Source organism: Sminthopsis crassicaudata, chromosome 3 (assembly GCF_048593235.1).
Source record: "Sminthopsis crassicaudata isolate SCR6 chromosome 3, ASM4859323v1, whole genome shotgun sequence".
Classification (NCBI taxonomy): domain Eukaryota; kingdom Metazoa; phylum Chordata; class Mammalia; order Dasyuromorphia; family Dasyuridae; genus Sminthopsis; species Sminthopsis crassicaudata.
In genome coordinates, this window is record NC_133619.1 from 438,097,381 (window position 1) to 438,122,300 (window position 24,920).

The 24,920-nt window shown below is 32.9% G+C and overlaps 1 protein-coding gene across 3 annotated transcripts in view; it reads left to right on the forward strand.

Moving 5' to 3' along the window:
* The window catches only part of OLA1 (Obg like ATPase 1), a 215,319-nt gene that overhangs the window by 17,732 nt on the left and 172,667 nt on the right, over positions 1–24,920 (forward strand). For 2 of the 3 annotated variants that reach the window (XM_074303084.1, XM_074303086.1), the window contains exons 3-4: positions 2,977–3,120; positions 11,045–11,172. In XM_074303084.1, the coding sequence (XP_074159185.1) occupies positions 2,977–3,120; positions 11,045–11,172 (272 nt within the window). The remainder of the gene's footprint in view (positions 1–2,976; positions 3,121–11,044; positions 11,173–24,920) is intronic. The other variant, XM_074303087.1, reaches the window with a different exon arrangement.

Here is a 24,920-nt window from a genome sequence, read left to right on the forward strand (position 1 = left end):
CTAACTGAAAGCCTAGATTTTAAATTTATTTTTCTTAAATATTTATTTAAAATTTTATTATTTTCGTTTGTTTTTACATCGACAGAATTTCTCCTTGTATTTCTCTTTCCTCCTTCCAAAGAGCTGTCCCATATAACAAAGAATTTTTTTTAAAGAAAGAAATTAACCAATACAATAAAAAGACTGATAATATGTGTAATGCACTATGTCCATGGATCTTCACCTATGCAAAACAGGCATATTTTGATATTTCTTCTTTTGAGCTATGCTTATTCTTGCAATTTTGTAACATTTATTTTTGATTGATTTGTAGTGATTCTTTCCATTTACATTATACTCCTGTGTGTCTCTGTGTGTATAAAATTTGTCTTTGCCTGCTTCATTCTGTATGAGTTCATTAAGATCTTTTCATGCTTCTCTAGATTCATTACCCAGTCTTTGGGTACTTACTTTGTTTCCAGTTCTTTGTAGTATAGAAAAGTACTGTTATAAGTATTTTGTTGCATAGGGCTCTGGTATCAATGATTTCTTGGGTTTTATGCTAAGTAGTGGAATCTCTGACTTAAAGAGAGGTATGGAATATAGACATTTTATTTTATGCAACTTTTAGTTGCATAATTTCAGACCACTTTTCATAGTGGTTATACTATTGTTCTACCAATAATGTACTAGTATGCCTGTCAGTGCTTGGCATAAGGTAGGCATGTAATAAATGTTTATTGGTTGATCTTTCTACAATCTGTATTGATTTCACATTTTTTGTTATCTTTGGAAATTTTTGAGGTCTGAAGTAAAGCCATAGGCATGTTTTTTTAATGTACATTTCTCTCATTAGGGCTTTGGAGGATTCTTTTTGTTTTCACTAGCTTGCAGTTCTGAGAAATCATAGGTATTCTTAAAAAGTTGTCTAAGGGGGGCAGCTAGGTGGCACAGTGGATAGAGCACCAGCCTTGCATTCAGGAGGACCCGAGTTCAAATCTGGTCTCAGACACTTAACACTTCCTAGCTGTGTGACCTTGGGTAAGTCACTTAACCCCAGCCTCAGGAGAAAAAAAAAAGTTGTCTAGGAGCTTAGAGAATTGAAGAAGGAATAGGCCTGGGGTTTAGGGAGGACGAACCAAAACTAAGTTGCCTGGGTTGTTTTGTTGCAGTTTTCTTTGAGGGAAAGGGGACAGAAGAATGATCTGGGGCTGAAAAGGACCTGACAAAAAAGGGTGGCACCATATTTACTTAATTAAGATTAGATTGGGTTGCCATTCATTGAGCAAAAATCAACTAGTACAGAAGGACATAGCCCCAAACGATTGAGGGTAACAATATGAAGTTAGACTTGGCAATAAAGAAAATTGCTTTGGATAATCTATTTATATGGATTATTCATGGTTGACTGTCCTTTAATTTTCCCAGTTGCTTTCTTGATTTAATTCTTTTTTAAAATAAGTTTTTTATTTTCAAAATACAGGCAAAGATGTTTTCAAAATTTCCCCTTGCAAAGTCTTGTGTTCGAAAATTTTCTCCCTCCCTTCTTGCCACCCTACTCCCATAGACAGCAAGTATTCCAGTATAGGTTAAACATGTGCTGTTCTTCCAGATATATTTCCATATTTATCATGATGCACAAGAAATCGTGATTTTAACTCTAATAGGAGATAGTATCAGCACAACTCAGCTTTTCAATTCACCACACATTTAGATAGGTAGCTGCTTGATTTGTGAATTTTTATCTTCTGAATGGGTATCTACCCTTTTTTCAATCCTCTGAAGCACTTGGGGAATGACTCACCTATACTGGAGGGTTCTCTTGTAAAATAGAGAGGTAGCTTATTTTATGCAAAAGTAGAGAGATGCTTCTCTTGTGTACTTTCCATAGTTTCATTTAGTATTGTATAATTATCTTAACTCCTCTCTCCCTTGCAAATTAGGCTGGCTTTTTCTTAAAATGTATCCAGAAATTCTGGACTCTTGTTTGGCTCAGCGGCATGTTTGTCTTCAGACCAGGTATTCACTAGGGAGCCAACAGGGTAGGGCAACAAGTCAGGGCATTATGTGAGTAGGTATAATAAAGGCTTTTAAGATTACACGTGGCTGTTCTTGAGTGCGCTACCGGTTATTAAACTATAGATTCAAGAAATCGTGGCCAGAGACCTTTGAAGGCCTCAGAGGAGGCAAGCCGTGTAGAGTTGACACTGTAAAGGTCAATCGTCAAAGGTACTCTGTTGGGCATAGGGTAGACTAGTAATTCTAACTGCTAGGAGGGCATATTACAAACATTTAAAATATTACAAAATTAACAGAAAGCAGCCAAGAGGAGTCAGAGGAACTCTCAGATGCTTGTCTGGCAAATCTCAATGGGAGCTTTGCTCAGTAGGATCAACCTCAAGGGATTCTCATTGCCTGTCCTTGTTAAATACCCTAGTTTTATGGTTAAGTAAAATTCTCTTTTTAACTGTCACATTTTGTTCTAACATTAAATCTAGCATACTAGGGGACTGGCCTGAGTCAGACCTACCCTGAAATGTACTCTATAAGTTAAGTTGTTTTTCATATTATTGCTTGTGAACCTAATTACTATTTATGGGGAATGGAGGGAAACAAAGAGGGAACAGAACTAGCATATATTAAGTGTCTCCTTATGTGCCAAGCACTATGCTAATAAGTGTTTTAAATATCTCTTTTGATCTTGGAAGGTAAGTACTATTATATTATCATCCATCCACATTTTACATATATATATTGTTTTGATGGACATACTCTTTAAGTTCTGAATAATGAATTTACATATGTACTTTTAGACTTTAACCTTGATGACTATTATGTATTATAAACTAATTTTCCATTTCATGGCAAAACTGTTTTTCCTTTTTTTAGCTTGGGTTATTTTTTTCTCTTGTAGATTATGTTTACATTTTGGTTAGAAGATTTTATGCATGTGTCAGGAAAGCAATTTATTTTAAAATGTTTTAATTTTGTTTTTAGGAAGTCTACATTCTTCAATGTCTTAACAAAGAGCCAGGCAGCAGCAGAAAACTTCCCATTCTGCACTATTGATCCTAATGAAAGTCGAGTTCCTGTACCTGATGATAGATTTGATTTTTTGTGCCAATATCACAAGCCTCCAAGGTAAATGTTTTTGTTTTTTTTCAAAATTTTCATTCTGTTCCTTATGTTAGTGGCTAAATCTACTACTGCAGAAATTAATTATTGTAAAATGTTTAAATTTGAAAGAATGATTTGGAATTTGTTTTTTTCCTTTTAGTTAGAACAGTACTTTTGATTCTTTAACATGTTACTTAATCCTTTATGTTAATTCAGTTTTTTCTTTTTCTTTTTTTTTTGCTTTTGTTTTTTGTTTGTTTCTATGTTGCATTTTTTTTTTCATCTTGGCATTTATCTTTTCTCTTTCTTTCTGCCATATCAAATATATCATATGCTTAAAGGCTTATTAGTGTACTAAGGTGAAGATTTCCTTGACTTGTGTGTACACAGAGTCATTTTACCCTTCTCTGAATTCCTGTGGCTCTATAGGAAAATAATAGTTCACATATATTACTGAATTATTTTTTTTTTTAAGGCCAGCAAAACACATGTATTTGGGTATGAAAGGAAAAAAAAATACTTTGATTAAGAGTAAAATATCATAGTTATTCCAATACATTATGTTACAGAAATTAGACACCTGACCCTTCAATTTCCAAGTGTTTGTTTTTCAAGAAATATAATGTTTTTTCAATTATAACATTTTAGTCTGAAAAATCAAACTTGCCAGCTACAGGTAAGCACTTTGAAAATGGCTTTAAAAAAACACAAAGCAAAACTCTCTGGCTTTAGAATTAAGTTGCTTGATCCTAAAGTAAAAAACACATTATTTCCTTGAAATCTGACAAAGACAGAAACTTCAGAAGTTCATAATATGGCAAGTATTTTAAAGCAGTTTAATTAGAAACTGTGGAGTTCACTAACCTCTTTTTTCAGAAACAAAAATGGAACAATTGGGAAAGTGCTCATTAAAGTAGTTAATGATAACAATGTTGTGCTTCTTTCAACTAGTAGAATAAATTAATTCTTGAATCTGTGGTTAAGGCAGAGTGTTTAGAACTTGGTGGAAAATGATCATCTGAGGTGTAGATTCCTTCATAGAATGATTATACTCATATGTTTTATCTTCCACTTTAATCTTTGCCTGAAAATTTTAGATTGCTCCTTTCACTTACAATATCCACTGGCAAAACTTCTTACTGATATTATCAGAATGATATAATGTAAATAACTCTTGATCAAATTTCAATTTATTATTTATGTGACCTTGAGGAAGTTGTTTTATTTTTGTGAACCTTGGTTTTCTGTTATGTTAAATAAGTAGTTAGATTGAATATTTTCAGAGATTCTTTTCTTTTCTAAAATCTTGTTTTCCTATGATTCTATAATCATCTGTTTTTCTCTCTTTCTACCTATCTCTGAAGAAATAGTGCTCCTTTGTAATCTCTGCTCTGTAGTCTTTCTTAACCCGTTTTCTATCCTCTTTAACAATCCTCATTTTGTTGTTAATATTCAGTCTCTTTTTTCCTCTCATTTGCTTATTCCCATTTGTCTATTAATTTGCTCAGGTCTCCCCAGGCTTAAATTTTTTTTTTTTTCTTTGACTCAAGGGATTATGTTTTTGATCTCTATTTAATAATAGCTAATAATAGTAGCTAGTATTTATATAGTGCTTACTGTATGATAAGAACTGTGTATAGTAAGCACTTACAAATATTATCTCATTTGATCCTCATAGTCACCTTGGGAGGTAAGTGCTGTCACTATTATTATTATTCCCATTTTACAGATAAGGAAACTGAGGCAGATAGTAATTAAACAATTGCGTTAGGGGTCACAGCTATTAAATATCTGAGTCTGGATTTGAACTCATCTTTCTGACTCCAGTCCCCTACTGCCCCCCAAACTGTTTATATGTGATAACTTCTGTTTCTTCACCACGTACTTGCTCCTTCCTCACTTATCATCCTCACAATCCAGTACTATAAAACTCTTCTAAAGTTTGCCAATAATCTTACCAACTCTAAAGATGAAGTTTCTCGAAATCATGATGTGCAGTATTAGCCTATTTTTTCCCTCCAAACCTGTTCCATTTGACTTATCTACTTTTAAACTATATTCTACAGTAGGTTAGGTGACAAAGTGAATAGAGTATTAGACTTGGAATGAGGAAATTTGATTTCACATTTAGCCACACACTTGTGTAACCCTGGACAAATCATTTGCCCCTGTTTGCCTTATTTTCATCATCTGTAAAATGAGCTGGGGACGGAAACGGCAAAGTGGTCCAGTACTTTTGTGTCTCTGCCAAGTTTGAGGATGCAGCCTTTGAGGCTGATGCAACAAAGTATGAAATGATTCTCTGCTTCTTGTGCTTGTTTTGGCCTAACATATACACCGAAAAAACACAGGTTCTCTGCTAGCCAGTACCACACCATCCCTATGTGAAACCATCCATTTACAGCAAATGGATAAGTTTTGAATGCTGTGGATAAGTTTTCTTACCTGGGCAGTATACTTTCCAGGAATATATATATATATATGCAGATAATGAGGTTGATGCACCCATTACTGGAGCTAACTCTTTGTTTGGGAGTCTTTGAGGAAAAGTGTGGAAGAGAAGAGATATTATGGTGTCTAGTAAACTGAAGGTCTAACTCTTGTGCTAACCTCATACCTATTAAACCTGAACAGTATACCAGCTCTATGTCAGAAAACTGAATTTCCATTTGAATTATCTCCAGAAGATTCTGACGATCACCTGGAAGGATAAGAAAATAGACACTGAGTATTCTACTGCAGAGAACAGTTCTGATGTCCACTGAATGCCAGAAGAACATTTGCCTAAAAGGTTATTTTACAGTTGCTCACAGGATGGTTAGAAAAAGCCATGCAAAGATATTCTCAAGATTTTTCTTAAGAACTTTGGAGAATCAGTTGTGAAACATGAGAGACAGTGGCATAGGACTACCCAGCAAGGCTTGCTCTCATTTAAGGAAGTACTGTGCTCTCTGATTAAAGCAGAATTGCAGTAGCTCAAAAGAAATGTGAGATGAGCAAATTTAGAACCATCTTCACTCCAAGTATTCATGTGGACCAGGGGTTCTCAAACTATGGCCTGTGGGCCAGATGCAGTCCGCTGAGGATGTTTATGTGGCCCCCTGGGTTATGGCAAATGGGCTGAGGGGCAGAGACACAGTGTAAGGTTTTGTTTTTACTATGGTCCGGCCCTCCAACAATCTGAGGGACAGTGAACTGGCCCCCTATTTAAAAAGTTTGAGGACCGCTGATGTGGACTATTTGTCTCTGTGGTACCTGTGTAGAGCCTTGTAAACTTGTATTGATCTAATCAGCCACAGTTGGACATACTGAACCTTGACCCCAATATAGTGATGCCATTTTGGTCCTCAGACAAAAAGCCATCTTGCATGTGACTTAGTGTTATTTTTGACACGTCATTTTTCTTATATCTAGTTAGTCTCAAAGAACTGTCATTCAAATTATTTAACCTGTAGTATTGGTTCATTGTCATACAGTTAGAATGGTATCATAGCCTCCCAATATGTCTTTCTACTCATATCACCTTTTTTCCTAAACTATTGTTGCTATTGCCAGACTTATTTTTCTACTGCATGAGCAGGAACTTGCATTGCTCTAGAGAAAACTGTTCAGTTCTCCATTTTCTGAAGAGTTGATGTAAAAATTGTTTGCCTGTCTACCTAAAGAAGGGTGGTACTTTGCCTCTTTACATTTCCTTCCTCCCTCTCTTCCTCCAGACAGCAAGCAATTTAATATAGATTAAACATGTACAGGTCTTCCAAACATATTTTCATATTCATCATGTTGTTCAAGAAAAATCAGATCAAAAGGGGAAAAAACAGAAGAAAGAAAAAGAAGCAAACAACAACAACAACAAAAAGTGAAACATGCTTTGGTCCACACTCAGTCCCCACAGTACTCTGGTTGCAGATGGCTCTCTCCATCACAAGTCTGTTGGAATTGGCCTCAATCACCTCTTTGTTGAAAAGAGCCAAGTCCTTCACAGCTGATCATCACATAGTCTTGCTGTTTCTGTGTACAATGTTCTCTTGGCTCTGCTCATTTCACTCAGCATCAGTTCATCACACACACACACACACACACACAGCATTAAATAGTTGAGTATTTACCTATTTTATGCTCCCTACATTTTTACATTCTTACCTTTATACACACACTGTTCTCTGGGCTTGGAATGCTCTACCCCAACTTTTGAATTGACTTATCTCTTATAGTTGAAGTGAAATGCTATTTCCTTCATGATACTTTTTTCCCTTGATCTTCCACTTGATTGTCTTTCTTCTCCCTCTCAAATCACACCAGCATGTGTTTGTATTTCTCTCATATACTTATCTTGTATTATTTTGTATTATAATTGCTTGCTACACCCTGTGCTACTCTATTTATTACTTTATATTATAGTTGTTTGTTTTAATCTGTGCTAGACTATAAGGTTTGGGACCATTCTTAAAATTTGTGAGTCCCTCCCTTGCAAAATTCTTTGTCTGTAATGTTTAATACATGTTTGGTTTTTTTTTTTTTTTTTTTTTTTTTTAATGCCTTGCCAAATACTTGCATGCTTTCCTGTGGTTTTCCTCAATTTATGAAATGTAATGAAAGAATGTGATCTGTTCTGTCTTTTTCATACTGTAATTTTGTTCACAGTATAACTAAATAAGATAAGCACAATAGCCAGTACTTAAATACGTAAGTGGACTTGTGATCTCATCACAAATGAGGCACTTCTTTCAGCATACAAATAACAATCTACTCTTATTTCTTCATTCTTTTTTTTTTTTTTCCCCCCTGTATTACCATGACTTCTCCATAGAGCAACTGCCCCTTGTGCTAGGGGCCTTCTGTTAATAGCCTTTTAACTTTCCATGGGTTGAACTTGATTGTTGGTTGACTCACTGTCTCCTTTTTCTATCATTTATATTCTTGATGATATTCTTGTGCCTTTTTTTTCATCATTTTTGTGATATACTTTATTTAAAAAAATTTTTTTTTAAATAGTGTTTTTTTTCCCCAAATATATACAAAGGTAGTTTTCAATATTTACCTTTGCAAAACCTTGTGTTCCTAATCCCACCCCCTCTACAGCATGCAATCTGATATAGGTTAAACATATGCAAATCTTCTAAACACATTTCCATACTCATCATGTTTTGCAAGAAAAGTCAGATCAAAAGGGGAAAAAACCCAAGCAAACAACAACACAAGTGAAAATACTATGCTTTGATCAATATTCATTCTCCATAGTTCTCTCTCTAGATGCAGATGTCTCTTTCCATCATAAGTATATTGGAATTGCCTTGAATGACCTCATTGTTGAAGAGCCAAGTTCATGTTCATTGATATCAACCAGGTATCTTTCCAGAATTCTAAGTTCTTCCCAAAGCACCAAATCTTTGAAGATTGTGGTGCTCTATGATTTGTAGCCTTGAGCATTGCAATTGAAGAGGATGCTTTATGAGATAATATGGAATAATGGAATCAGAGGATTCAACTCAACTTTGTCTTTGCTTGTCTGCCAAATACTTACTTCCACTCACTTCAGTTAATTTCTCTGGAAAATGAGAAAATTGGAGTAGATGATCTCTGGGATCCTTTCTAGCTCAAAAGTTAGGATTTTTTTGATGTTCTTGGTTGGTGGACAAATAGATGATGTATAGAGTACCAACAATTCAATTAATAGTCATATACCACTTACAAACTATGATTCTTAGCACCCTCTGCCCACCTTATAGTGGAAGTGGAAGGGGTGTGAAAAAATTGAGTGCTATTTTAAAAATTGTGGCTTTTTTTGTTTTATTTCAAATAATCTCAACAGATTCTTCACTGTAGCAGGGCAGTCCTTTCATACCTTTCTAACTTGATATCCCACTTACTACAGCAGCTTTTCCAGACCTTTTCATCCTTTCTTCTATCCTCTTCTATTCTCTTTGCCTCATACTTTACTGAAAAATTTGGGACCATTCACTTGACAACTTCACCTACTATCTCTTTCTTCCTGTCTCATGTGAAGAGATGGCCATTCTTGCCAAAGCAACTCTCTGTACCCTTGATTCTATCTGATTCCATATTCTCCAGCTGATTACACCCTCTACCATTCCCATTCACTAATCATCAGTCTTTTCCTATCTATTTGCTTTTTTCTTGCCTATAAATATGGCCTTGTCTTTCTTCATCCTTAAAAAAAGTTCTCATTTGATCTTATTCTTTTTTCCAGCTATTTCTTTTTTTCTTTCACCTTGGCTAAACTTGAGGTATTCTAAAAACAGTGCTTCACTTACTCTCTAATGGCTTGAATTTAAACCCCTGCAAAGTGGCTTTTGACCTCATCATTGAATATTAATCTTTGTCTCCAAAGTCACCAAATGATATAGTAATAAGCAAATTTAATAACTTTTTTCTTAATTCTTAACCTTCCTGACCTCTCAGCAGCCTCTGACACTGTCAGTAACCCTCTTCTAATGGATACTTTTGTTTATCCTCTAGATTTTCATACTTCTTTCTTTTTTTTTCTCCTACCTTTCCGACTGATCTTTCTCAGTTTTTTTGCTGACTTTTCAAATAAGTTATGTCTGTTAACTGTTGATATTTCCTAAGGTTCTGCCCTTAGGCACTCATAGGCTCAATTGCTGTCTCCATGTAGATGATTTTGAGATCTGTGTGTTGTTCTTCTCTCTTAATCTCCAGTTGCTTTTAAACATCTTGAACCAGATGCCCATAGACATCTTAAATTCAACATGTGTAAAACAAAACTCATTTTTTCTTCAAACCTTTACGTCCTCCTAACTTTCTTTAAAAAATTTTTTTAATTGACATCTTTTGTTTTTATTTGCCTAAATTTTTCCCAGTGTCTTTCCTTCTATTAGAACTATGCCATTTAAAAAAGTAGTTTGGGTTTTTTTTTTTTTTTTTAAAGAAAGGAAGGAAAGAGGAGGAACAAGAGAATAAATTGAAAGACTCATCATCAAGTTGGCATGTGTAATGATGAATATTTTTGTTGTAGCAACTTTGGGGGGACTATTTAAGTAAGTTATACTAAGTATGCTATAGAATGCCCTGATTAATACCTTGTTGAGAGCAGTAACCTTATCAACTGAATTGCATGTGCTTTCAATATGACTGTTTGGTACTTAAGTATATCAAGTATACATAATTCTGTCACTCAAGTAACTTTAGTTACTTTCTATTGCTGCTAGTATACAATATAAACTGATCTATTGGGTATTTCAGATTACTGTCCTTATCTTTCTTGATTATTTCACATTCAAACCAAGCTCGGTATGTCATTACTTTTAAACAGGCTGTGCTGCATTCCTGCTATAGCTTCCCTTCTACCTCTGTCTCATGGAAACCGTAGTTTCCTTGAAGGCTTAGCTCAAATGCCATTGGTTACGTGAAGCCTTTCCTGATTCCCCCAGTAATTAGTATTCTCTTTTGCCAAAATTACTGTTTAATTTGTTTACATTTGAGTATTTATTTCGTACATGTTTTTCCCCCTACTGAAATGGAAACTTTTGTTGGTTAGGTTTTGCTTTGATTTTGATCTTTGCCTTTGGCACAGTGTTTGAAATCAAGTCAAGGAAGGTGCTTAATAGTCCCTGTTGAATTGAGTGTGACTTGTGTAAAAATATTTATTCAGAATATCTCTGACTTAATGTAACATGTATTTGACGAATATATTTGCATCTGTTGTATACTGTAAAGGTGATTGAGGAATTTGCTTAGTACTTTTTAATCTTTGGAATCAACTGGAAAATATATTGCTGCTTAATTACTTCCCCTTTCATCAGGTGAGAAAAAATTTTTTTGTAATAAAAGACTGTATTATGTAGATTTTTCTAGAAAAGAAAAATTTGTTTAAATTAAACTGTTTTCGAATGTAGTCAGTGGATTGGGTGACAGACATCTTATAGTACTATTTTATAATGACCAATTTTTTTTTTTAATCTTTCAGCAAAATTCCAGCCTTTTTGAATGTAGTTGATATTGCTGGCCTTGTGAAAGGAGCTCATGCTGGACAGGGGCTAGGAAATGCCTTTTTGTCTCATATAAGCGCCTGCGATGGAATCTTTCATCTAATGCGTATGTAAACTTGATTAATCGAAGAGTTTAAAGACAATTTTCCTATTTATATAGAAAAAAATGATACCTTAAATATTTTCTTTATTTATATTAGTTCCATTATTATTTGGTACTTGACATTTTAAATCATAATGGGATCCTTGTCCTATGTAAAAAATCAATCCATTTAAATTTTGTACCATAGTTATACTGTTCTAATATGTCATTGAATATGTCCATTGACATCATAATTAGGGAGACAGAAATGGATCTTTTAGAATTAGAAATGTCGTATTTATAGATGGTAACCAGGTTGGTAAAGACTATATTGATTTAAAAAAACTGGAATTATGAACCGTATTTTGTGTAGAAGAATATTAGATTTTGATAGATTTAATAAAAATATTGTTATTTATTCTCTTGATATATAAATGTGATAGGTGCAAAATCTTTTTATATAGATAGTTCCTTAAAATGGATTCCAAAGTACTACTTTGAGTGCATTGGTAGGTGTGTTGGGATGAGCATTTTTTCTGTTTACTGGATTATTTTTTACTAATAGGAAGAATATACTATACTATACTATACTATAGGAGGAAAATAGTCTAATGCAAACTGGTTTTAAAAATATAAATAGCATCATGTCCCTTCTTCTGAAAAATTCTTCCATAAGAACAATGTTATAAAGAGATGAATATTACATTGTTAAAGGAAGCACTTTTGAAGATAGGGTGGAGTTTGTAGCATTTTAACTTGATTATATTATATAAATGATCATATTCCGACATATGTTTGTTAGGCAGAATTTTATGGAGAAGAATTATATCCATTATATCCATACAATAAGAGTATTATGTTTGAAAATTTAGTTTTTTTGGAGACTGTGCCTATGTTAAACTGCAGACATGGACCTTGTGATAATTGATGGTGTCTACTACTACCTAATTAAATATGGTTCTTCTATCAGGTTAGCTATAAGATGATGATTTTTTAATTTTTGCCCACAATAGCTCTAATTTGCCTGCCCTGCTAAGTCTCTGACTTCATGTTATGTGGAAGAAGTATCTATATGAATGAAATCCCAGATTCTTGAGTTAGTGGAGATAAGTTTTCATTTAGATAAGGGCATTTTAGGTAATTTAACTTACATGTATTGTTGCAGTATAGCTATATTTTTTAGGTGGTGATTTGAACCCTGACTATACTAGAAAAAGAGTAAGAATTAGAAAGTCAGGTCATCACCTTGAGATGACATTGGTTGTCTTTGAAAATGAAAAACATACAACAAAATAATATTAGAGGAGAAGCAACAGTATGATTTAGTGCCAAAAAGCAGAACAATTTGGGTTTAGATCCATTCTATGGCATGTACTATTGTCCTAAGTAGTTTACTTAATGTATCAGTGCTCTATCAAGATAAACACTTCACACATCAGTACAAATTAAAACCTAGCCATTTCTTTTCATGTTTTTAAAAAATCCAATAATTTAATAAACCTTCAGCAAATAAGCATAATAAAAAATAAACTCTGTCATGTACTTTTCTACATAGGATTCCTAAGAAACAAGGGGAAACTGAAAGATAAGGGTCTTTTGCAATGAAGACAAAATGTATCAATTATATCGATATTAACTTGTCAAAATGCATTAAGAAACCTGTGCAATGACAAACTTAAATGAACTATGACAAAGTCAAAAAAGTTTCATATCAAAAGAAAATTAGGATGATATAGAAAAGATTCTTCTTTCTTCAAAACTGAAGTGCTTCTTGTCCTCTCTTCCCTTCCCTTCCCTGCAAATTATTTTAATCTGTTTTGTACAAGGTATCCCCAAAGTCTTTGTGAAATATTTTAAATTTAATAATTTGTGATTCTTGTACATGTATTTTCATATGTCCTGCACAAAGTCTATGTATTGGAGGTCTTTCTCATGTCTTTGTAATTCATATGTGCCAGTGGATTAACTAGTTATCTTATTTTTTAAAATAATTTATTTCCTCATTGATGTGTTATATTCTTCCTTAAACATAGGTCATCATTGAAAAATATACCCTAAAATGCTACCAGTGAGTGAAAAAACATTGAGTGAACCCAGAATTATTCAGGAATTTCCCTGTCCTTTTACTAAATATTCATGTAAGACTATTATGGGATTGTAGATTATCCCATCACAAAATTTACCAGTTTTTTATGACCTGTGAGTGGTTCATCTCATTGTTGAAGATGGCCACATCCATCAGAATTGATCATCATGTAGTATTGTTGTTGAAGTATATAACAATATACTTGGTCCTGCTCATTTCACTCAGCATCAGTTCATGTAAGTCTCTCCAGGCCTTTTTGAAATCATCCTGTTGTTCATTTCTTACAGAACGATAATATCCCATAATATTCATATACCACAATTTATTCAGCCATTGTCCAATTGATGGGCATCCACTTAGTTTCCAGTTTCTGGCCACTACAAAGAGGGCTGTCACAAACATTCTTGCACATACAGGTCACTTTCCCTTCTTTAAGATGTCTTTGGAATATAAGCCTAGAAGTAACACTGCTGGGTCAAAGGGTATGCACAGTTTGATAACTTTTTGAGCATAGTTCCAAATTGCTCTCCAGAATGGCTAGATATATTCACAATTCCATCAACAATATATGTGTCCCTGTTTTCCCACATCCCCTCCAACATTGTACAGTTAGGAAATGTTAAGTGTCTGAGACTAGATTTGAACTGAAGTCCTCCTGACTTCAGGGTTGGTGCTCTATATATTGCACCACCTAGCTGCCCTATATTCTTATAAAGTTGACTGAGTTTTCTATATATTTGAGAAATTAGTAGTCCTTTATCAGAGACATTTGCTGAAAATTCTTTCCTGCTCCCTAGTTTTCTGCTTTCTTTCTAATCTTGGCTGCATTGATTTTGTTTGTGCAAAAAATCTTTTTATTTAATCCACTCAAAATTATCCATTTTATATTCTGTAGTGGTCTGTCTTGATTGGTCATTCATTTTTTCCCCTTCTCCATAGATGTAACAGGTAAACTGGCCCATGCTTAAGTAATTATGGTGTCACCTTTAATGTTTAAATCATGTACCCAGTTTCACCTTATCTTAGTGTGTGAGATGTTGATCTATACATAGTTTCTGCCAATTGCTTTCTGGTTTTCTCATCAATTTTTGTCAAATAGTGAGTTCTTATCTCCAAAACCTGAATCTTTGTGTTTATCAAACACTGAATTACTGTGGTGATTTACTACAGCATATTGTATATCTAATCTATTGCAGTGATCCATCACTATTTCTTAGCTACTACCAGATTGTTTTGAAGATTATTGCTTTATAGTACAGTTTAAGATCTGGTACAGCTAGGCCATCTTCCTTCACATTTTTTCCATTATTACCTTTGATATTTTTGACCTTTTATATATATATATATATATATATATATATATATATATATATATATATATATATATATATATATATATATATATGGAAATGTTGATGATTTAGGGCTGTGACTTTTTAACCTCCTGTTAATTTAATTTAATTTTAAAAATTGTTTTTTGGTCTTCATTTATTTCTTCCAAACTTAGAATCATGGGTCATTGATTTGGAGCTGTAATAAATCTCAGTGACTAACTCATCATTCAGCAGAAACTGTTCACTTTATTATTATTATTTTTAATATTTTTCCTATCGTTTATTTATTTATTTATTTTTAAAAGTTTTTTATTAATCTTATAATTATATAAATTTTTTTTGACAGCATATATGCATGAGTAATTTTTTTTATAACATTATCCCTTGTATTCATTTTTCCAAATTTTCCCCTCCCTCGACTCCCTCCCCTAGATGACAGGCAATCCCATACATTTTACATGTGTTACAGTATAACCTAGATACAATGTATGTGTGTAAATCCAATTTTCTTGTTGCACGTTAAGTATTAGATTCCGAAGGTATAAGTAACCTGGGTAGATAGACAGTAATGCTAACGATTTACATTTACTTCCCAGTGTTCCTTCTCTGGGTGTAGTTGTTTCTGTCCATCAGCTGGAAGTGAGTTGGATCTTCTTTATGTTGAAGATATCCACTTCCATCAGAATACATCTTCATACAGTATTGTTGTTGAAGTGTATAGTGATCTTCTGGTTCTGCTCATTTCACTCCAAGCCTTTCTGAATTCATCCTGCTGGTCATTTCTTATAGAGCAATAAATAATATTCCATAACCTTCATATGCCATAATTTACCCAACCATTCTCCAATTGATGGACATCCATTCATCTTCCAGTTTCTAGCCACTACGAAAAGAGCTGCTACAAACATTTTGGCACACACAGGTCCTTTTCCCCTCTTTAGTATTTCTTTGGGATATAAGCCCAATAGCAGCAATGCTGGATCAAAGGGTATGCACAGTTTGATAACTTTTTGGGCATAGTTCCAAATTGCTCTCCAGAATGGTTGGATTCTTTCACAACTCCACCAATAATGTATTAGTGTCCCAGAAACTGTTCACTTTAAAATTACTAATGATCTTATGACCTTTTCTCAGACTTCATCCCTTTTAATAAACCTGCAACCTTTAAAATGGTTGATCACTCTCTTCTCCTTGATATTTAGTGTTTTTTCCTGATTGACTTTGTGCCTGTCCTGACTGCTTCAACTTTTTTTCTCCCACTTCTTTATCTAGGTCATGCCTGTTAACTTTAGGGATCCTCATAGCTCTATCTTGGGCCCTCTTTACTCTTCCTTATAGTTTCTCTTTGTGGTCTCAATTATCTTTATGTATGTGACTCTTAGATACAATTGCCCAGTCTTAACTTCTTTTTAGCCCTCCAGTCTCATTTCTCCAATACTTTTTAAACATTTCAAACTGGCTCCTTTCAAATCTGAGCTAAAATTTTTTGGGATGCTGTTCCCAGTTCTCCTTAATTTTATTATCTTTCCTCTGTAATTACCTTCAATTTATCCTGTATATGTCTAGTTTGTACATAACTGTTTGCATATTATTTTCTCCAATTACCTATGGGGTCCTTGAGGGTAGAGAGTCTTCTAAATGTTACAGTGAATAGAGTTCTGGGTCTGGAGTCAGGAAGTTCAAATTTGACCATAACTATTTACTAGCCATATGACCTTGGGCAAGTCAAGTAACCTTTGTTTGCCTCAGTTTTCTCCTGTGAAATGGAAGTAATACCACCTACCTCTTAGAATTGTTATGAGAATAAAAATGAGATATTTGTAAGGCATTTAGCATAGTATCTGGGACATAATAAATGTTAACATAAATGACTAATTGTTTCTACGATGACTTATGATTTTCTTTGTATTTTCAGTTCTTAGCAAATGCCTGGTACATAGAAGTTCTTGAATATTAAATTGTAGTTGACTGTTAGAAATTTTCATAAGTAGTGCTATAGAAAAATACTAAAAGCAAAGCTGAATACTTTTGAAATTTCTTCCCATTGTGGAGTAACATGACACTTGGTAAAGATTGTAAAGTAAGTAAAGACTTTTTTATTCCTATTCTTCAATGTTTAAGTGATTTTCATTATAATTGTTTTTTTTTTTTTTTTTTTTGTAAAACAAAGGATTTACTCTAGATGGGAAATAGACAATAGCAAATATTTGGACAGAAATATCTTACCTTATATTAACCTTCAAGGAGAAAAAAATTATAGCTACTAAAATAATTTAGAATTAAGGTTTTTTGCAGAACTTGTTTTTGTGTGCCATAAAAAGATCTGGTATTAGGTTAAACACTTTTAGATGGTACTCAGATTAGACAACAGCTACCAGAAGAAGAGATAGGAGGTTTCTAGAGGAGAGGAACCTGTCTCTTATGTATATCACATTATCTTTTGTGTGTGGTATGATTTTCTGCATGTTTAAAAATAGAAAACAACAATATTTACTTGAAAATTCTATTCTGTAATCTTCATTCTGAATTTTGACAGAAAGACAAGAACAAATGATTAAAGCATCTGGAATATGCAGTATTCGCCGCAAAAGTTAATAGTCTTTGATATTTTAACTCTCGTTTATACATTGGCTTACTTAAATTTATATGATTCGTTAAATTAGAATCCAGCTAGCCACAACATTTTTTTTTAGCAGTTCCTTGATACTTAACTATTTTCTTTATGACAAAGATAAGATAATTTATACTTAATTGAAGGAGGATATTACTTAAATTTAAAATTTTCTTTCATTTTAGTTTAGAAGTGCAAGCACTTTTGATCCTAAAAGGACCAAGCAATTGCTACAAATAGTATATTGGGATCTATTTTCCTTATACCCCAAGAATAGAGAGAATTGACAATGAGGGATACTTAGGCAAGGGATAGGTAGAGAACTATCATTGACTACTAAGGGTTGACAATATCTTTTGTATTTTAAGGTTGATGTTTTAATTTAGTTCTGTCTGCCATGGGAAGGACAAAAGACATTGTAAGTCTCTGCTGGTAGTAAGCTTGCAGTTTGAAAGCAGAGAGAATATAGAAAAGTATTTAGGAAGGGAAACTACTTTTCTCAAATTATTTGTACGTATAATACGGTCAATTGGGAGATTGAGATATGGTCAAATAATTACCTTGTTTGTGTCAGAGACATCAGTCATGTTTATAAATGCTGTAGACTGTCATATTTTGCTTCTTTTGGGGAGTTGCTTCTTTGGGTGCAATAATCTCCAAATAATACTTTATGAGCATGTACTATGATTTCGAGACAGAATTATTAATATGGAATTATTTAAACCATTTCTGTGGCCAAAAGTGCTATAAAACTTTTGTAAAAATCATGCAGATTGCTTATATAATATTTAGATTCTTTTAATCCATTTTATTTTTCTTATTGATTTTCAGTTAAAAGCTATATTTTAGTTTTATTCTCTTACCCTCTCCCTATTCACCTCCACTCTTCTTTCTCCTTCTCCCTTTTTTCTCCCATAAAATTAGTATATTCATCATTCAGATTTGAAACTCTAAAAAGTGGCTTCCTTGAACTAGTATTCATTAATCATAATTTAATTAGCTACTGCCAAAACAGTACTGAACAGTACTAAAAAACCCCAGCTAATTCTCTTTTCTTTTAATGATCTTTTTTTGTCCCTCCCCTTTTATACCCTCTCCCTTCAATATTATTATAGTGCTTTTGTCACTTTGTAAAATGTTTTAAAGTTTTGAAATGCTAGACCACTTTGATCAGATTATTTTTTCAGTGGTCCCCTTGGTGTTGTTGGCTTGATTTTTAATATAAATTTCTTTGTGATTTTTATCTAATTCTAAAAAGAGTGCTCAGATTTTTGTCAGATATTGCATTAAATATACAAATTAATTTGACTTTGCTTGAAAATTTCTACTCTATTCCATTTGCTCCTTCTTCAAAATGAGAAAAATAGGGAAATACAAAAAAAAGCTTGTCTTTCTGTCCCCCTAGCCTACCTACACTTAAGACAATCAGAGTGATTAAAAAGAAATTATCTTTTTCTTTTAAGTTGTTAGGGATAACTGATGGATCAGAGAGAACAGGTTTAGTGTAAAGGCTTATATTCTTTGAGATCCAAGTGTTTCTTCTGTAAACTTAATAACCAATTTCTTAAATTACATAATCTGACCCTTTATATTCCCTTAAACATTTCCTTTGCCAAATAATGTATTTTTAATTTTAGTTTCTTTTCTGTATGTCAATCCCCCAAAATGTTCTTTGGTTGAATTACTGTTTGAAAATTACTTTTATGTATAAAGATAATACTGAAGAAATATTTTATAAAAATAACATACTTCCACATAGATTATCAATTAAAATTAAAGCTTTAGAGTATCACAAAGAGTAGTTCAAGAAAATAATCAGTGCTATATAAAATATGAATCAGAATAAGCGTTACAACCCAATAAATAAGTTATTAATAAACTGTCCTCTTCTTTCATAGAAAGCCAGTTCTGAGAATTCTAGCCCTCTAGCAAATCAGATTATTCAAAATTATAAATTATGTTCTTTGATTGTAATTTCCTGAATCTAGTGTCATGTTAAACTAATTTGAAATATCCAATTAATAAGAATAAATAAAGCTTTATTACAGCTTTTAAAAGATTTGATTTCTAATAGGATTGGAATTGTCTTGGTCTAACCCTGACCCATCAAGCTGAGTTTCCTGCTGTGAAGTATAGTTCTGTGTTTTGAAAATGGCAGCCCCTACTGAGAGGCAAGAGCCTTAGTGTCTGATTACAGATGCAGCTTTAGAAATAGTAACAGACCCACTTTATAAGCACTTCTGACAATTACTCTTTAAATATATGTGCATTTAAACAGCAATTGATAATAATATAATAACTGACACAGGTCCTTTAAAGTTTAAAAAATGCTTTATATAACATTTCATTTAAGGCATGTGTAAGCCCTATGAGGCAGGTATTTCAGTGTCAATATCTGTGTTTTTCAGATTAGGAAACAGAGGTTCAAATAGGTGTTAAGTAATACACATTTTTATAAAGCTAGTATTTTTATCATTCAAAATTTGAATCAGATCTTCTAGATTTCAAGTAGTACCCCATCCAATATTTTATTCAGTATAATCAATAGTTAATACCAACTGTATCTTGAATGTACATTCTTTCTTGTGACAGTGGCATTGTTAGTGACATCCTTTGGGCCTCATTGTTTTGTTTATTAGTATTCTTTGATTTTTTTTTTTTTTTAAACTAATTCTGCCCTTTATATTCTTTCATATATTGGTGTCATTGATCTACTCTTTCATGTTTGTGAACTTATCTTACAGAGTTATGTTTTTTATATTTTTATAATCAGTGATAGTAGCTGCATCACATTTGAACCATCTCAGATATCTCAGTGATTTGTGAGATGGTTGAGAATGACACTGAGCTAAAGCTTAAATTGAAAATATTGAAAGCGTGGAAGCATCATTTTTGAAGGTAACTCCAGTTGGGGTAGATGCCAAATGAATACAACAAATTATGGATGATATTACTATATATAATCCAAGTGAGAAGATAAGTATTCGTAAACATGCCTACTTTCTCATCTTTATGGAAATGGTCTATGTTTCATTCCATTTTTAGGATGTTAAAGCTTTTTTGAATGCCAATTCAAGCTAAGTGTGTTTTACTTTCTTGAAATTAAGGACCCTCAATTTCTTCAGATGATCTTGGTAAAACATCAGCTTGAATCTCCTTAGCATTCTAGTTGCCGTGATTTATAATATTTATAAATTCATATTCCTAATATTCATAAAGAAACAAAATTTTAAATAATTGCATTTTACCCTGGAGTCTAAATGAACCACATCTAAAAGCAATTCATTGATAAGGGAAAAGAAACTGAAAAAGTCAAGTCAATCAAGTAAAATCTATTGTTATTACAGATTGTGAGATTTGTCTTAAGGATTCTGATTTGCTCCCATTTAGAAAAGAACTGATAAATAAAAAGATACTACTGATAGAAAGGTCTTTGGAATAATGAATATATATTGGCATAGGAATTATTAAAAATTTTGGAATATATTGAGGAAAAGTTCAAATTAGCATTGTGGATACCATATTCTAATTATTATTGAAAACTACAACTTTTTCTCCTATGCTTTATGGCAGTATTATTGGGCTTGGTGTTATAGACAAATTTCTAATATATATAATATCTTTTTCTTGGAGAAATATTGAAGTAAAACACATTAAAATGTTTTAATAACATTTTTGAAAAAATGTGTTCTTACCACATCAAATTCCTACTCTCCATTAAAATTAAGGAGATGTTTTTGGGGACAGAGGATAAATCAGTTTTAATAATTGTAATTGGATTGAATTTCCCTGGGGGGAAAAAAGGCGTTACTGATTATGTTTTAAAAAAACACAAAACCCTCAATATAGCTCTGTGTGTGTGTGTGTGTGTGTGTGTGTGTGTGTGTGTGTGTGTGCATGCGTGCGCGGTGCGCGCACAAGCAGAATGAATATTGGATGTGTTCTGTCATTGACACAGGGAACTCCTAGTATGGAAACTCCCTGTATCAATTAACAGTTTGTGTGTGATTTATAGTATGAGTGTGTGTGGCCTGAGACAAATGAAAATTTAATTCATTGTGCTTATTGTCATAGAGCTACTTATACATCAGAAGAAAGACTTGTATCCAAGTCTTCCTGCTTATAGGAAGAACTCTCGGTTCATTATATTACACTATGTGATAATGTGTCATTCATTGGAAGTATTTATACAAAGTTTTTTTATTAAATAGGATAATTAAACTAAAACTTTTTGGGCACTGCAGTGTTAATTTGTCTCACTAGTTCAGACCATTTGTCGTTCTTAAATAGACAATTGTCATGACCATCTAATTAGACTTAAAGCTTTCGGTCTTTTCCATCCTCAATTATTTCCTTGTTTGATTGCCAAAATTGACTGCCTAAAATTTAGATTTGGTCATGTTAACTACTTTGCTCAGTAACCTTCAGTGACTGCCTGTTTTATTTGTTATAAAATGAAAGCAACTTTGGTGTTTAAAACCTTTTGTCATCTAGTTCTAGAATATTTTCCAACTATTTCATATTACTTCCTTTCATGACTAGTATATTACAACAATACATTTCTTATCCTATGAATCCATATTTTCTTTAGGCTGTGGAATAGTTTAAAAGTTTCTCTTTGGCAATGCAGTGGATGGAGTATTGGTCCTGGAGTCAGGAGGACCGGAGTTCAAATTTGGCCTTAGCATTTGACACCTATTAGCTGTGTGACTCTGGGCAACCCTGATTGCCTTGTATACTGCACCCCCTTTTTTCCTCATTTTTCATTTAGCTTCACATAAATGCCAATATTTCAATATAGTAAAAAGTCTATTAATAATCAAGCTGTAATGATTTATTATATTATTTCATCTAGACTGAATTGTGTAAAATATATGGAAGTAGAAATTTTTTTTGAAATTTCCTTCAAACCAGTATAGTAAACAAAATTACGTAGGCATGTTTGACCTCATTAAGGGAACAACTTTTTCAAATGTTCTTTTTTTGTTTTGAGAAATTTTTTAAATTATGATCAAGAAATTCCTTGTAATTACATGTTTCTCTTATATTGCTAATTAAAATAGGGCTACTTTGGGATACTTAAAAAAACATTTTGTACTTTACCTTATATCTTCTTGAAAGAAATAATGTTGCCTCTCCTTTAACTTAGCTTTTAGTTAACATTTTTACTAAGACCATTATTTTTCTCATGCATTTTAAAAAATAAAGTATTGCTTTATCATAACCCATTTTTGCAAGTTATATTAATACAGTCATGCTTTTTCATCTTAACATAATGTAACAAATATAGTATAGTACCCTGCCAGTTCAAATAGAATTTAACTTAGATTCATAGCTTACTTTGTTGTCTTCTTTTCAAAGCAAGAAAAACAACAAATTTCTTGACACTATCATTTTAATGCTTTAAGGAAAAATAAATGAAATTTGTCTACTTGAGTATTCTTAAAATCAGGGTAATATTTCAAAAGTATTTATTTCACAAAGGAATAGTTTTAGTTTTTATTTTGACATTGAGTTGTGGGAGACATAGATTAGATCAATAACATGTTGTTCAATTGTTTAGTAAATTTAATTAGTTTGGAATTAGTCACCCAGTCATATATACTTAATCCTTAGTAATAGTTAAATTGGGTAACGCTGTAGTTCCACGGATGTAGCCAAGATGGTTGAGTACAGCCAGGAAGCTGGTTGAGCTCTTTGTTTCTCTTGAAAACCTCATGAAACCAATCCTCCAAACAGTCTGATGGAATGAAACCACTCTCTAGCTTAAGATAGATTAAAAACACTTTTAAAAAGGTCAGTAAAAGGAGTATTCAGCCCAGCTCAGATGAATTCTGGGAAAGCCAGTGAGAGGGTCTTAAACATCAGCAACTGAGACCTTTATTCATGGCTCAATAGAAGAGCAGACTAGGGCTAGCTCAGAAGGCATATTCTTTTTCCTGGAAAGAACAGGTAAAGCTATTCCTTGCAGTGAGAAAAACACCAAACACAAGAGCCCTTTGTGCTCAAAGCCAAGACTGTGAGCTGTACAGGAAGCTTGGGACAGTATCCCTTTTACCTAAGAAGCAGAGCTTGACCATAAAAATCACAAAAAAGATAAGGAAAAAAATGAAAAGAAACACAAAAGAAAAATAAAATAATAATATAATAAATAATAAAATAATAAAATAAAAAAAGACCATAAAAATCTACTATGGTGACAGGGAAAATCAAAACACTAATTTAGACAAGCACAAAATATGCACAGAGAAAATCTCAGAGTGATATGAATTGGTCTCAAGCCCAAAGAATTTTATTGAAAATGCCCATAAAAGATTTTAAAAGACAAATAATATCAGTAGAAAAAAAAAAATTAGAAAAGAAACTAAAGGTATGTAAGAGAGTCAACAGCTTGGAAAAAGAAAGCAATTCCTTTAAAAATACAGTTGACCAAATGCAAAAAAAAAAAAAAAAAATCCACTAAAAAAAATCAATTCCTTAAAAAATACAATAGGCCAAATGTAATAATGATAATAATAACAAATTTTCTGAAGAAAACAACACCTTGAAAAACAAAATTAATCAAATGGAAACACTAACAAGAAAATCACACATTAAAAATTAGAATGAGGTAAATGGAAGCTAATGATGAGACATCAAGACTCAGTCAAACAAACTAAAAAGAATGAAAAAATGGAAGAAAATGTAAAATACCTCATTGGAAAATGGCTAACCTGGAAAATAGATCCAAGAGAGGCAATTTAAAAAGTGGTCTACCTGAAGGCCATAACCCAAAAATTAGTAGTTCGTCAAGGAAAACTGTCTTGATATACTAGAACCACAAGGGCAAATGGTCTTTGAAAGAATCTATCAAGCAGCTAGGGTGGTACAGTGGATAGAGTACCAGCCCTGAAGTCAAATCTGACCTCAGACACTTAACACTTCCTGGCTTTGTGGCCCTTGGCAAGTCACTTAACCCCAATTGGGGGGGAGTGGGGGAGTGTGTGGAATCAATTGATCATCTCTGGAAAGCAATCCCACAAGGAAAACTTCAAGGAACATTGTTGCAAAACTCTGGAACTGTAATCTCAAGGAAAAAATACTGTCAGCTGCCAGACAAAAGCAATTCAAGTATCAAGGAGCATCATGTTTCAGGGGAAAGAGATGGATCTTCAATGAATTGTAAGAGACTTTCAATCATTTTTTGTTCAAAAAACCAGAACTAAAAAGAAAATTTGATCTTTAAACCCAGGACTCAAGGGATACACAGAAACTATATATATATATACACATATATTTAACGTTAAACTGTATAATACCAAGATAGGAAAATGATGTCTAACTCTTGAGAATTTTTATTGGTCCATTTAGAGGGAGCATATGTGGATGGAGAGTGTGATTTTGAATGGACTCTGATGTGATGATATTAAAGAAAAAGACATTAAAAAGGGTTGAAAAAAGGATTGTACTGGGAGAACAGGAAAGGGGAGACCTAATGGGACAAATTATGTTACATGAAGAGGCACATAAGACTTACTACTATAGAGGGAAAGAAGGAAGGGGGATAGCATTGTTTGAAGTTTGATCTCATCAATTTTGGTAGAGACAGAATAACTTAATCATTCAGTTGGGTGTAGAAATTTATCTTGCCCTATAAAGAAGTATGAGAAGAAGGGGAAAGAAAGGGGAGGAATTGTATAGAAGAGAGGACAAATATTCTGAGGAAAAGGGTAAGAGAAGGGAGGAGGGATGATAGAAGGGA